This window comes from Anabrus simplex, chromosome 4, assembly GCF_040414725.1.
Source record: "Anabrus simplex isolate iqAnaSimp1 chromosome 4, ASM4041472v1, whole genome shotgun sequence".
NCBI classification, from domain to species: Eukaryota; Metazoa; Arthropoda; class Insecta; order Orthoptera; family Tettigoniidae; genus Anabrus; species Anabrus simplex.
In genome coordinates, this window is record NC_090268.1 from 340409535 (window position 1) to 340426402 (window position 16868).

Consider the following 16868-nt stretch of genomic DNA (forward strand, 5'->3'; position numbering starts at 1 on the left):
CACATGGCTCTCTAAGATTTACATATGCTGGCTTAATACAACTTTGCTATAGTTTTCTATTGTGTTATACCAACAGGAAGAATCTTATGATTGTCAACATTCACAGCCAGATTCACACTCCCGATTACAATGAGCTTGAAATCACTGGCAAACAACAAATATTTAAAGAGAATGTGTAGGTCACTTTTGATTATTACTAAATTATGAGTAAAAATATCGGCACTTTGGTGTAACATGATTCCAAGCTACAAAGTAATTTTCTTTAAGTTAATATCTGTCAGGTACACAATTCTCATCTTTTTGAGATTCTCTACAGACATATTGCTATACTTTATCATGCACTAACATTACACTATTTAGACACTGGACAGTATATTATTCAACCAGCCCCATAAGCTGAAGAAAACTTTCCCCAAAGGAAACTATTGATAAATATTTCATAAATAAAAAACACAGTTCTAGCCCTTCAACTCAATGTTGAAAACATCCTAGGGATATGAGCTACAAATTTTAGGTAAATATAATGAAGTATGAGAATATATTCTTTATTCCTGAAAATAGCAATCCTTTTTAATCATCGATATCCAGTCGATTAGATTAGCAGATTGCCTTTATCTAACACTTAGAGCGTTAATGTGAGTCAATGCATTGTTTCACAGCAGCACTATGAGCGCTAATGTGAGTCAATGCAGAGCTTCACTTAAGCCCTTATGGTATTGAACCAAGGAACTCATTACAGAAAGAAATATGTAAATAAGTTAATTTGACTAGGATATGAATAAAAAAGAAAACAAGTAAAGAAACAAGTGATTTTAGGCTGTTTATCCAGAACTGCATTTAGACTGGAAGTGATTTTCAAAATTTGTTTTTTCAGTTTGATAGAGTCACCCAAAACTCACAATTTGACATTTTTCTGGCCCTTTAGCCTTTCAACTTTCAGCACAATTGAGGAAATTGCTTAATTTTAAGTTTTTCATAGTACGGGGACCCCTACTTTATCTGCTAAGAATTGTTTTCAACATTTAAAAGAAGTTGAGTGCAACTTACCAATAAGACTGGAATGGTTACCATGTACAGCTGAAAATATTTATCACATTTTCAGAGACAATAGAAGACAAACATTCTAGATTAATACTAGAAAAATATTAACTAATTACTATTCAGAATAGCATATGCACATTGTGCAATTAGGTCAGCACATAAATTAAAGTGTAGTGCATTAAAAATATTCTCGAAACAATAAAATATAATAATCTTATGTAACATTACATTAATATTCCACTTAAGGTATAAAATGCTAATATCATTTGAAGAAAACGTATATAACTACTATTTTATTACCAAGGATCATTTGTGCATATGTAGCGTAACACAGTAAATTCTCATACTAGAAATTATATTTGATTATTTAAACTATCTTGCATCTTCATGATCTATAAAATATATCCCAATGCAATTCAATAATAATAAAATGCAAGAATAATTAAACAATCAGAAGATTACAATGAAATATTTCTATTCCTGTTGTTTTGTGTTGTCATTTTTGTTATTTACAGGGTTGAACTAGATAGTTAATAGCCTGGCAAATTGTTACATGTTATTACTGGTATTAATCATTATGAATGTTTTCTAAATGCTGTAGTTTATGCTAAATATAAAATGCAGATTATAAAGTAACACAGAATGAAATTCTAGAAACGAAACATGAGGTTATTCACAGAAATAAGGTACCTATATCAGCTGCAGTTCAGTAGTATACAAATGAATAAGAAAGAAATTATGATGAATTGATGACTGGGCCTGTATCTAACTCATAACAATAAATTAAGAAATTAAAATATTACTTCACATACGAATGTAAATAACAAGGCATAGACAAACTTTCTCCACCAAATATTTCTGTTATAGCACTGTAAGTAGATGCCGTTCCTCCAGCAATACCAATTAAAATCAACTCCCATAAATAAATACGAATGTAAGGTGGAATGTATCTGGAAACAAAAAGAAAAGAAGAATTAATTTTAAAACTAACTTCAAAATTATATTATAACATCAATAATGGTGTGTGACCTCCAGAGAGGCCTGGAGCAGGAGTTAATGCCATGGGTAAAAATTAGGGTAAAATCTAATGTTGATTGAAGACAGCACAAACACCCAGTCCTCAAGGTAAAAATCCCTGACCTAGCTAGGAATCAAAACCAGACCCCTTGGACTACAGGCCAGCATAGAAATAGAAATATATTTATTTAAAGCTAGTTACAAGTAGGACTAGGCTGTAACTAACTGCCACTTTAACTTAAATATATCAACTAACATACACAATCTAATAAAAAGAATACACAAAAATCATAAGATACATTTTCCTACTGAGGATATAAGAATAAGATTAAAAACTAAACATCTAAGAGATTACAATAATACTTTTACTATTTTATAAACAGACTATACTAACAAGGAAGAGAAGACATAAGAGGAACCTAAGAATTTTAATGCCGAGGGTGAATTAAGAATAAGATGTTACGTGACAGTCTTTACGAATACTGAAGACGAATCGCACACAGGCATTCTGAATACGCTGGAGTTTGCTATTATATTTCTCTGAGATATAGCTGGAAATTACAGCATCGTAATCTAAAATAGGTATTACCATAGTTTGGATCAATATCTTTCTTATTGAAAAAGGCAGATACGGCAAGTTTAGTCGAAACTGATGCAAGATGCCAGACACTTTCTTGACCAAATGCTTGGCATGGAAGGTCCAGGACAGAGTGTTATCCATTAGAATACCTAAATTCTTAACACATTCCTGATACTTGACTACAGAACCGTTTACAGTTACTGGAGGAATGTCCCTGCTGAAAAGATTTGATAAATTTCTTCAATATCCTAGAAAAAATAGCTAAAGTTTTGTTTTCATTCAATAGTAAATTATGACTTGGAGTGTATTGATGTAGACTTTCTATATCTAGATTTATTTTACTAATACTTTCGTCAACACGATTCACAGCATACTAACCAGTTAACTATGAAACCAAATAACAACAGAAATATAAAGTGATAAGAGAAATTAATGGAATCAAACTGTAATTACCAAGACAACATAATTTATTATCATCTTTAAAAAAAATTAAACTATAGTCTTCCTACTGCTACTTATTCTGTAAATAATTGTATTCATTGTATTAAATTGCTAATACATAAGACATCTTTGAGAATTATTCCACTTTTCAAAATTTCTTTTGAAACAAGTTATTTTCTAGCTAACTAATGGTTATGGTACTGCCTCTATCTAGAGGGGTTGTTATAATAGTGAAACCATTGCTCATTGTCAGCCCTTCATTAAATTACCATATTGAGCGACTTTCCCATCTAATGATGTTTTAGCATTGATCTAATTTTTATCTTCATGTGTATCATACGAATGTGAGAGGTTGCGACTGTTTTAGAAAGCGAGAGGTCGCGCGAAGGCAAATTGCTCATGCTTAATATTTTAATGAGCTGCTATTTTCCTTTTGCAGTGAATGCTCTGGTAAAAATAAAAAGATGTACCTCGTTTAACTGCCTTTCAACTAGCACTAACGTAATTACCCAGTAACAATATTTTCTCAAAGTAAAAAATTAATGTTTCTTTTTTGCAAAAACTGGTAAAATTACGCGAGTTTTTAAAGAGCGCGAGTGGTCGCGCGTGAGCAAATTGCCTCAACGTTTGCATTTGTCCATTTCAATGCATGATTTGGTCACAATTCAAGATAAAACTACAGCACCACACTTCACTGAAAGCCACATAAACCTCGTGAACTTTACTCAAGAAACTTTCTTGGAAATGCAGTCATGTAAGAATGCACTACGCGAGGGGTCACACGAAGGCAATTTCCCGTGGCAGATGCGAGAGTGAAAGAAAATTTAAACTACTCCGAAATGCAGCAGGCAATACACTGACGATAATCAACGTGAGGCGAGAGAGAGGGAGCGGAGGGGAGTGATGAAACAAGCTCCCTAAGCTTTACAGCGGTTAGCAACGAAATTATTAACAAATATTTTAAAAGTGCGGCAAACTGTCGCGGGTGCGACCTCTCGCGCGTTAAGTTTACTTATATTTTGTAACTTTCAATACATTAACTCTCTTGCACTCAGTGCACCAATCTATCGGCACAAGAGATTACGGTGAGAAAGCTCATGGTGCCGATACATCGGCTCTGTCTTATTTAGGGGTTTTTTTCATTTGTGTGGCTGTTAAATGGTAACAGATGATCATGACAGTAACTTAAAGCATTCAATTTGCCTTTTACTCAAGAGAGAGAGAGAAAGAGATTTATTAAAGAAATAAATCATCCGTCCTCCAATGAGGGTGACCATTTGGATACAGAATACAGTTACAATGTCAATGGAGTTTAACAATATCAAAAAGTGGAAATTTAATCGTTAATGCTGTTACATGATTTTTTTCCAGGGTTAGTTGGGGAGGAATGTTAATCACGTTCTCAGGTATAGATGGAAATGAATGATTTTGTAGAGTCCCTCATTATCTGTATTACTATTTCTTCTATTTCGCACACAGGAACTTTCAAATTTTGTAGGAAGGTCAGTGTCTGACTAGGGAGGGTGCCTCTTGCATATTAATACAGTATAGCCTTCCTGTTTTAGTTCATTTTCACGGTTATTCTGTATTACAAGCAACTATTCTCATTTTGGTTCTGTATTGAAGCTGATGTATATCTTAAATATTATTATAATATTTATAGATCCACCTGTTCAATACAATACAATATAATCCACTATTTCATGTGGTTAAAATTTATGCATAATACATAAAAGTCAATGGTACATGTTTCACCCCCTTTTTTTACAGGCACCATCAGCCTATATCAATCTTAAAAATTAATGGATATGGAATCTTTCCAATCTTTATAAACTATAGAGTAAAATGTTGGACAATGATTTCATGAAATATTATACTATAACGTCTAAAATAACGATATTGCACCAAAGTATGTTTAAAAAAAAGTGAATTAACAGTTTCTGAAGATTAAAACATGGTTAATCATGAATATTTGAGCGTTTAAAACCAAAATGGATCCTCTTCTCATATATCATTAAGACTGTGATGGCCTTGAGTGTAAGCACAATCATCAAACGGGGATGTCTGTTCCATTCCCGTAGCACGAGTCCAAGATAGTAAAATCACTGTCAGTTATTTCAAACAGAAGTATAAACGTAACAAATATGTTAAAATGTGTACGGTTAATATATCGTAAAGTCGTGGAAAAAAAAAAAAGGAACTTCTTGTGGAGGCGTTGCTAATGATAAAATGTTGTGTCAAAGCTAGCGAAACCAGGAATGAGTTAGCTGGAAAATTTATAATGTCCAATAACAGACCATTTACATTGGTATTATAAATTTACTCATTCGGGCAAATATTTCAGGTTCCCAATGGGAATCAACATTTACATCATCTGATGGCCAGGCAACCAGGAATCAGTTAGCTGGAAAATCTATGATGTCCAATAACGGACCATTTATATTCGTATTAACACGCTGTAAACCTTAACCCTTCAACCTAATGCACTTTTGGTGAGTTTCAATGTGGAGTCCTTGTTCACTAAAGTGCCGACTGACTCGGTCATGTCTCTCATTGAACAACTGTTCCCTGAGGACATTATTAAGCTATTTTACCACTGCATGACTTGCAACTATTTCTTGTGGGGTGGGAATTTTTACGAACAGACTGACGGTGTGGATATGGGAAGTCCACTTTCACCCGTAGTGGCTAATTTCTTTATGGAGCATTTTGAGAAGGAGGCTATTGCTTTGGCGCCTGTCAAACCTATGATATGGTGGAGGTATGTTAATGATGCATTTGTGGTCTGGGCAGTAGGTCCTAAGAAACTTCATCTATTTCTAAACCACCTAAATCAGCAACATCCTTCAATTAAATTCACTATGGAGATGGAGTAGGACGGAAGTCTTCCTTTCTTGGATGTTCTAGTAAGAAAGAAACCGGACGGCTCCTTAGGACATACCATCTATCATAAGCCTACCCACACAAATCGATATCTTCAAGCAGACTCTCACCACCATCCAGCATAAAATCAAGGCATTCTCATGACACTCACCAAGAGGGCGAGACAAATTTGTGAGCCATCAAATATCCAGGTGGAGATGGACACGCTCAAAGTCACATTCAAGGGTAATGGTTACAGCAATTCGCAGGTTCATAGAGGACTGCATCCCAGAGAAACGACCAAGCAAAGCTCGCAGAAGGAAGAAGTGAAGGGAACTGCCTACTTGCCTTACATTCACAACACCACAGATCGAATTGCCAAGGCCCTCTGCAAACACAATATAAAAACCGTATTTGGCACCGCCACTAAAATTGCTCACAGTAAAATCAAGGACAAATTGTCCCCACTTTTACTTCCTGGGGTATACGAAATTCCCTGTACTTGCGGTAGGGTATACATCAGCCAAACATGCCGGTCCATTGGTACCCGTATCAAGGAACATGAACGTAATATTTGTCTCAACCAGCCAAACAAATCAGCAATAGCTGAGCATAGTCTATCGTCGGGTCATGATGTCATGTTCCAAGGTACTCGAGCTCCTACCTACACTAGACACTACAGCTCCAGGATTATATGGGAAGCTGTGGAAATACGTAGAATTCCTAACAATTTCAACAGGGACACTGGCTATCAATTAAGTAATACCTGGTTGCCAGCCATTAGGATTTACGTAGGTAGTTCCCTTCCCTGTCCATTCACTACTGTTATTTCATCTCAGTGTTTTCCAAATTCGTATGTTCCTCATTGCCAGATGTTTCATTCCAGGCTTGTGTCAATGCCATACACCTGTCAATGTCATATGTTACATACACATGTTATGTGACCCTCTTAGACTTTCTATGATGGTTCTGTCAGCTTCCACTTCAAACGCTAGTGCTGTATCGCGTCCGGGGAGCCATCTGGTATGAATGAACGTACCATTTCCACTTCTATTATAACGTCTAAATTCAAAAGCTCATTGTTTAAGAAACCTTTCCCGTGGACAGTCGAGATTTTCTCCTGATGTTATTTATAAGTTTCATTTCCGTATTGATGGATATTACTTTACAGAAAAACAATATATATACAAATCTCCACCTTATCAATACAAATTTATTTTACATTAAGCAAGTAAATATAGTCAAATAGTCAAGACTAGTTTCGACCCCTAGGGGGTCATCCTCAGTTGACATGCAATAAAAATTGTATTGTTCATAAAAACATCACATATAGTGGTAAAAATTTGGACTAATTTAGACTGATCATTAATGTTGGTATGTCTAATGCATGACTAGTGTGCATCGTTCATGAAGACACATATCACCTTACTGCTACTACCATCCAATTTTTAGGTTATATAATATGGAACACACATATGTTTGTGTAACTCAACAGTGGCAAGTTCAACTATGTACACAATTGGCTATTGATTAGTCACATGAAAGTACAGAACACTGGCTTGAACATTTCTGGTTGAGGTATCAATGCAACACCTTACTTGCATACATCCTAGAAGCTAAATTCAGTTTGTAAGGCCCATTACTTCTGATTGAAACTTAGTATGAAGTTAAAATTTGAATAAAAATATTTGCTAATGTAGACATTAAAATGTTGTTAAAATGGGCATATAGTCAAAAACAGTGGTATGTATGCCACACATGTCTAGTTAAAAATACATTACATTGATGTTGTTTATGTGCGGTACAACATGTACACTGATTTGGAATAAATGAGGTTTGTATATATAGTGTTCCAACAAAATGGATCCATAAAAATATTATATGTAAAGACAATTGGTATTATAATGATCCGCTGCAGATCAGGTAATGCTGTTTATTTATCTGGAGATATTATTGGCAGCTACAGATGTTGGAGTTATTAGAAATGTTAATGGAGCATGTTTTCTTCCGTAGTCGCGATGTTTATAGTTGGTGGCATTAGTCAAATATGTTGAAAGTTATGCGTCTTGGTGCACGTTGATTTGTCCTGGAAGCTTATATGTTGTAAAAAAAAAAAAAACAAGGTGGAGTGTCTGGAAATAGAAATAATAGTGTGATAATGTTGTGGATAGAAAGTGTAATAGTGAATCGTATGTCGTTTTACTTACGTAAAGTGTTGGAACCGTGCGTTCTTTGTAGCTGCCTGTTGGGATCTGATACGTGTAGCTCTGAGATTGTAGTTAGCGGCGGTAGAGGGGAGGTTTGGGGGGATGGGTGGAGTGTTAGTGATGGGAGTGGGGTTGGAGGGGAGAGGGTTTTGGGGCGGTTGATTTGAACATATCGATTTTTGTTTGCTTATTCTTTTGATATAGAAATCTTTTAATAAGGGAATTACTGCATGAAAAAGAATATTGTTTCTGTCTATACTTTCATTTAGGTTGGAGTTTGGATTCACGTATTTGTCTAAATTTATGTAAAATTCTTCTATTATACTGAGCAAGGGACTTTTTGGATTCATATTAAGGATTTGCATGTCGTTCTTAATGTCCGTGAAATTATGTTTTTGATCGTCAATATGCTGACCCATAGCTGAGAAATGTCTGTGTTTGACGGCGTTTACATGTTCATTATATCGTATTAAAAAACTTCTACCGGTAAGTCCTATATAGCTGGCTCGGCAGTCGTTGCATTTTAGGCGATAGACTCCTGAGTAATTGTATTTATTTATGTTATTAACTGATTTGGAATTGTATAGTATGTTGGTGTTATTGCGTGCCGTTTTATATGCTATTTTTAGGCCTTGTTTTTTGAAGATATTTGTTATGGGATGTATATGGTTATTGTTGTAAGTAAACAGTGCATATTCTTTTTTATTTTTAGTGATTCTGGTTAGCTTGGTTTTAGGTTGGTTTTTGACTTTATTGATGATCCGGTTTATCATTTCTCTTTTATATCCGTTTTGTTTTGCTATTTCATGGATTGTGTTTAGTTCTTTATTTAGATTTTCCTTTGAAAGTGGAATGTTGTATGCTCTATGAATCATACTATAGTATGCAGCTCTTTTATGGGCATGTGGGTGGGTGGAGTCTATCTTTATTGTATTTGATGTGTAAAGTAATATCCATCAATACGGAAATGAAACTTATAAATAACAGTAGAAAAGCCAACCAGGCAAGAAAAATGGCACACAGATACCAAAATCTGAAGATTAAGATCACAAATATTGTCAAAAACATCACTTTCTTAAAACAATGCCTACTTAATAATCTAACTCCTAAATTTCTTAGGAAATATAATAATAAACATAGAAGCACATATCAAACCCAAAATACCCAAAACAAAACCAATCGAATATGGCTTAAAGAAGAAATTAAATTCATGTATAGGAAAAAACAACACCTCAACATACAAATGTATGAAGCACACCTTAAAGCCTCACATGAGCTACCACACACATACTGGAGCAACTTCCAACAAATAACTAACGAAAAGATAGAAAACATAGCCATACAGAAGCAGAATACCTTAAACAAGAAACTTAACGCACTCAAGGCATCACTAAACCAAACCAACCATACACAGTATAGACAACATATTACTGTTTCTACAGATAACAACCAACATATTTTCCATCCCCCACTCCAAAACCTAACTAACACAACATTCAATGAAAAAGAAACAACTATACTGAGCAAAGGACCAAAACATAACTGGAAAAACAATTCAGTATTTGAAAACATAGCCACTATTATTACTGAAACAGAAGATGCTCTAAACAAAATACCCCAAGAAAAACAAAATGAAATTAGATATGAAATTAAAAAAACACTACCACAATATGTTGATAAGATCACTCAAAAACCTCAGAATCAAGATATCACAAACCAAACACAAATTAAGGTACTCAAAAATAAAATCCAGCAAAATAACCTAATAGTAACAAAGGCAGATAAAGGAAACACTACAGTTATTATGGATAAAGAGGAATATATAACAAAAACAAAAACCTGCTTTCAAGATGAAACTTTTCAAATCAAGACTAAAGATCCTACTAACAGTATCCAGAAAAACTTAAAAATTCTCCTAAAAAACACCAATTTTCTTTTGAACGAACAGGAAACTGCAAAATTAACCACCATGAATCCAGGGATACCTACAGCTAAAGCTTATCCTAAGATCCATAAAAACAATATTCCTATGAGACCCATAATAAATTATAGACCAAGCCCTATTTATAAATTATCCAAATACATACAAAAATTCCTTAAAAAACATTACGTTTTTCAAGCAAACAAAACCATAAAAAACTCAATAGATTTCTGCAACATTACTAAGAATATAAGAATAGAACACTTCTACAAGCTAGCAACATATGATATAACAAACATGTATCCCAATATACCCACACAAAAAACTATCACTATCATAGAATCCAACCTTTATAACCACAGTAAGCTAAGCAAATTGGAAATAGATGAATTTATTAAACTTTTACAATTCGCTATCAATAACAATTATTTCAAGTTCCATGACACTATCTATCAACAAAAAGGATTACCCATGGGATCACCAATATCAGGCATAATAGCTGATATATATATGGATTACTTAGAACACCAAGAAATTAAAAAAATAGAAAATATCATCTATTGGTGCAGGTTTGTCGATGATGCATTTATAATCATGGACAATAGACATACTAATGAAAACATAATCCTAGAACAACTAAATAGAATAGATCCCCACATTAAATTTACCATGGACACTGAACACAACAATACTATAAACTACTTAGACATATCCATAACCAGACATAACAACCACCTAACATACAATATATATAGAAAACCTACCCACACATCAAATACAATAAAGATAGACTCCACCCACCCACATGCCCATAAAAGAGCTGCATACTATAGTATGATTCATAGAGCATACAACATTCCACTTTCAAAGGAAAATCTAAATAAAGAACTAAACACAATCCATGAAATAGCAAAACAAAACGGATATAAAAGAGAAATGATAAACCGGATCATCAATAAAGTCAAAAACCAACCTAAAACCAAGCTAACCAGAATCACTAAAAATAAAAAAGAATATGCACTGTTTACTTACAACAATAACCATATACATCCCATAACAAATATCTTCAAAAAACAAGGCCTAAAAATAGCATATAAAACGGCACGCAATAACACCAACATACTATACAATTCCAAATCAGTTAATAACATAAATAAATACAATTACTCAGGAGTCTATCGCCTAAAATGCAACGACTGCCGAGCCAGCTATATAGGACTTACCGGTAGAAGTTTTTTAATACGATATAATGAACATGTAAACGCCGTCAAACACAGACATTTCTCAGCTATGGGTCAGCATATTGACGATCAAAAACATAATTTCACGGACATTAAGAACGACATGCAAATCCTTAATATGAATCCAAAAAGTCCCTTGCTCAGTATAATAGAAGAATTTTACATAAATTTAGACAAATACGTGAATCCAAACTCCAACCTAAATGAAAGTATAGACAGAAACAATATTCTTTTTCATGCAGTAATTCCCTTATTAAAAGATTTCTATATCAAAAGAATAAGCAAACAAAAATCGATATGTTCAAATCAACCGCCCCAAAACCCTCTCCCCTCCAACCCCACTCCCATCACTAACACTCCACCCATCCCCCCAAACCTCCCCTCTACCGCCGCTAACTACAATCTCAGAGCTACACGTATCAGATCCCAACAGGCAGCTACAAAGAACGCACGGTTCCAACACTTTACGTAAGTAAAACGACATACGATTCACTATTACACTTTCTATCCACAACATTATCACACTATTATTTCTATTTCCAGACACTCCACCTTGTTTTTTTTTTTTTTACAACATATAAGCTTCCAGGACAAATCAACGTGCACCAAGACGCATAACTTTCAACATATTTGACTAATGCCACCAACTATAAACATCGCGACTACGGAAGAAAACATGCTCCATTAACATTTCTAATAACTCCAACATCTGTAGCTGCCAATAATATCTCCAGATAAATAAACAGCATTACCTGATCTGCAGCGGATCATTATAATACCAATTGTCTTTACATATAATATTTTTATGGATCCATTTTGTTGGAACACTATATATACAAACCTCATTTATTCCAAATCAGTGTACATGTTGTACCGCACATAAACAACATCAATGTAATGTATTTTTAACTAGACATGTGTGGCATACATACCACTGTTTTTGACTATATGCCCATTTTAACAACATTTTAATGTCTACATTAGCAAATATTTTTATTCAAATTTTAACTTCATACTAAGTTTCAATCAGAAGTAATGGGCCTTACAAACTGAATTTAGCTTCTAGGATGTATGCAAGTAAGGTGTTGCATTGATACCTCAACCAGAAATGTTCAAGCCAGTGTTCTGTACTTTCATGTGACTAATCAATAGCCAATTGTGTACATAGTTGAACTTGCCACTGTTGAGTTACACAAACATATGTGTGTTCCATATTATATAACCTAAAAATTGGATGGTAGTAGCAGTAAGGTGATATGTGTCTTCATGAACGATGCACACTAGTCATGCATTAGACATACCAACATTAATGATCAGTCTAAATTAGTCCAAATTTTTACCACTATATGTGATGTTTTTATGAACAATACAATTTTTATTGCATGTCAACTGAGGATGACCCCCTAGGGGTCGAAACTAGTCTTGACTATTTGACTATATTTACTTGCTTAATGTAAAATAAATTTGTATTGATAAGGTGGAGATTTGTATATATATTGTTTTTCTGTAAAGAAATTTTCTCCTGATGACGCAGAGCACAGTTCTCTGTGAAACGTAAAGAATTTCACCTTTTTTTTCTTGACACAGCATAAGCCCAAAAGCCTATATCATGTCTGTAAGTACGGGCCATGAAAGCATCAATGGCAACATTGTAAATCTAATTTATACGAGGTAAGTAGAGTATACATACGGGTAGATATATCCACTCCATATGATGATATCATACTTCCAAGATTTGGTAACGTTTAAATTAGTCTGCCCCGAGAAGAACTATGTGCAATCAATGCTGTCCCCTTCAAATTCGGCATATAAGAAATATTTGTAATATCTACGAGTGTAAGATTATCATTTCATTAGCACGGGCGGAAATTTTTCACAACTCCGTGTTACAGAGAGAAGTGCTTGCACGAAACCGGATTTTCCAAGCGAGGGGGTGAGCTATGGATTTTTTGTGTGTCAGGATGCCAGCTGTCCCCACGTGACCTACTGGGAGAAACCAAAGCCGTCCGATCGATAGCGAGCAAGGCCGCGCTACACCTGACAGTATTTTAATAAAATGTAACAGCCTATCGGATGCAAGTCATTGACCAATCACAGACGATTATGACGACACACCCTCACCTTAAGATGATTATATAATGATGTTTCCAGAAGGAATTGTCTCTTTTTTGATTTGAGTCTTTCTTGGACGAATGTCTTGGGAATTCTACGCTGAGATTCACGTCGCAGACACTCTTGGGTTCGATCACTCGGCAGAACAGACTCATTATCCATCCTAGATCTACGAGTTTAGCAGATTTTACGGATGAAGTTACGTATAATTCAACAATATAATTCATCATGTGTGTGTACTGGGCACATCTTAAAACTTATTTGTCAGAAATAAGAGGAATACTGCATGCGGATCGAGATAAATTCAAGATGCCAATACATCAGGAAGAGGAAGCCTACTACTATTCCATGTTCATCATCGCAGCTACAATGGTATATTAAAATGTAAGGCAATCTCCGACATGGAGGAGATGACGACTGGCGGTGGATGACCTACCACATGTCCAGGGTCATCGGCAGAAATCCAGTTTCATCAATCATTTAAGTACAATTTTATAACATCTATCTGTTCATCTTTGTAGAGATAATGTAGAGATAATACTTCCTTATTCATTTGACGTAATTTCCTTCTAGTCTTGCCCTAGTTTGATATTTCATTTCTTCTTTCCATGGTGTAAGGTAGTTGTTAATTGAGTGTGAATGATTATTGGTTCCTATTAGATAGTTAGTGATGTGTGAGTGTCTTCAACATTTATTCTGGCTGTCCCATTCAGTAGTATAGGAGCAATTTAAAAATCATTGACCTCTCCGATAATAATAATTTAATTTTGAAATAATTAATAATTTTTTTTAAAGTCATGTGGGACAGATTGTCGGTACATTTATTACGTCGAATTTTCCCTATACGTTATTATTGTCTTTATGTGGATTTCAAGCATGTTAGTGTCATCTGGTAATTTTATCGAACCTTAGCTTACGCGGATTTGTGATCTCGCACATTTAATAATAATAATAATAATAATAATAAAATTTCATCACGGGTTAAATAAGAAATTAAGGGTCATGAGTGTAAATATTGTTTATTCTTGCGTGAAATATTAATATGCGCTCTAGTAGGATAAATGTGAGCCTGGAAGACGGCCGAATCTTGACGGATTATTTATTGCATTTATGGACTTAGGAATGGATCAGTTATTATGTGTTTGATTTGTGAATCCATTTATTGAGTCTCATCCTCTGTATGCCTGTCAACCAGCACATCCTAGGTTGAAATCAAGAAAGAGCTTCTTGACAACCACTGAAGCTCTTAAAGGAACTCCACAACAAGCAAGAATCTCAATGTGGCGGGAAAAATGTCAACATTTGAGAGAATGGATGGTTCCAAAGGAAGAACTTCCTCCTGGACATTCTGAAAAGTGGACAACATGGAAGGCTCTCAATCGATTACGCTCCAGTACCACGAGATGCAAGACCAACCTACAGAAATGGGGCCTTCCTGTGGAGACAGTTTACTGCAAGTGTGGTACTAAGCAGACTAACGAACATATTCTACTGTGTCCATCTTCTCCAGCCACTTGTACCATTAAAGATCTAATGAGGGCAACTCCAAATGCGTTTGTCGTGGCCAATTTTTGGTCAATCAATGTTTAAAATTTCTTTGTTTAATTTTTGTCTCTCTTACTTTGTACTTCTGACACGATAAATAATAAATAAATATGTGAAGAATATGTGTTGTTGAACATAATTTCTTCGGGTGGAGCACGTGTTAGTAGATAGCTATTGTATCTAAATAATAATAATGTTGTGACTCATGAACCATAAACGTGTACGTTTATATTTGACCTGCGTTATGTGCGTTTCTGTAGCGATAATTTTTCCGATGATATCTATCACTGATATTCTCATGAACATTGTTGCTGAACCTAGCTTCTTTATTTAAGTGATAATCCTGACATCATCATATTCCTAGTTGATGCAATGGTATTTCTTTACCCGATAACATCATAAAAAATTTTCTATGACTTAGATTAAAATTAAAATATAATACTCATAGCTGCCTCTGTGGATCCGTGGTAGAGTGTCAGCCTCCGGATCCCAAGATAGCGGGTTCAAACCCGACAGAGGTAGTCGGATTTTTGAAGGGCGGAAAAAAATCCATTTGACACTCCATGTCATACGATGTCGGCATGTAAAAGATCTCTGGTGATACATTTGGTATTTACCCGACAAAATTAAATCTCAGCCATAGATGTCCAAGAGAGATCCGGTTTACTCTGTCTGCCATCTAACGGACCTAGAGTAATCGGAACGTCGAAATTGACGAGCAGACAGCCAGATGGCGTCAAATCGAAATGTCTGCACACGGTAGCTGAGGCCATACGATTATTATTATTATTATTATTATTATTATTATTATTATTATTATTATTATACTCATGGATTAGAAATCATCGTAAACATTGTAAACTGTTACCGTGTACCCTAGTGTGAATGCTGTGTGTGTGATTAGTCATTATTTCTATGGATAGTGGATAGTGATATTTCTTGTGATTACAATTTGACTCAATTACTTGTTCGTTGCGCGAGTTCTGATTGAAAATATCATTATTTGTGTTGCTCCCATTTGTTGAGAAGTGAATCTTTAGTGGATTTTATTCCGAAATTAGATAGAGAAGGGTTTAATGTCTTAGATAAAAATGAATAAGCAAGTGTTATGTCCGTGGACAGGAGTCACGAACAATTTATTGTAAAGCCTACAATACTAGAATTTTCAATGTGTGTAGTACTGAAGAAGGATATTGCGTTAGATTGAGTAATTATTATGGGAAATTTTGAAGTAATAATTATGGAAAAAATTTCATTTTATAAAATTAAATCTGAGGAAGACATGTTGAATGAAATTTCGACAGAAATTTTAATTTTAAATTTTTCTCATTTTCAATCTACTTGAAGTAACGTTAATTTAACACATTAAACAGGAAGGGATATAATTTAATCGCTGATGATAGATGAATCAGAAAAATATTTATCAAAAATTTAATTTGTAAATAATCATGTTAACATTAGAGAAAGGTCTTCTCATAAAAATACTTTTATTATTTTATTATGTCAGATGTAGGCTAATACTCGTCTGTGTATTTCCAGAAATTATGTTACCAGAATTATGGGAAGAATATTTACGTTGTACCGAATAGACTGGCAGAGAAGGTGTTTGAATTCCAAGATTTTGTTCAATTTAAATTTGTTGTTTAAGAGTGTTGATTTATAATAAAAGTTAAAACCTAATATTTGATAGTTGATTTTATTGTCGCTAGTCCTTATTTCTATTCCTGCCCTTAAAATTTTTGCAAAGCTAGAAAACGAACGGTCTACGACTGAGACTCTCGTTCTCTGGCTGAGTAGCCAGGTAAGAATTTCAACAGGGACACTGGCTATCAATTAAGTAATACCTGGTTGCCAGCCATTAGGATTTACGTAGGTAGTTCCCTTCCCTGTCCGTTCACTAC

General features: G+C 34.5%; 1 protein-coding gene across 2 annotated transcripts in view; it reads right to left on the reverse strand.

The window, feature by feature from the left end:
• Window positions 1-492: 492 nt before the first annotated feature.
• LOC136872705 (uncharacterized) overlaps window positions 493-16868 on the reverse strand; it is a 98523-nt gene continuing 82147 nt past the window's right edge. For both annotated transcript variants that reach the window (XM_067146529.2, XM_067146530.2), the window contains exon 8: window positions 493-1991. In XM_067146529.2, the coding sequence (XP_067002630.1) occupies window positions 1841-1991 (151 nt within the window). In that variant the 3' untranslated portion in view covers window positions 493-1840. The remainder of the gene's footprint in view (window positions 1992-16868) is intronic.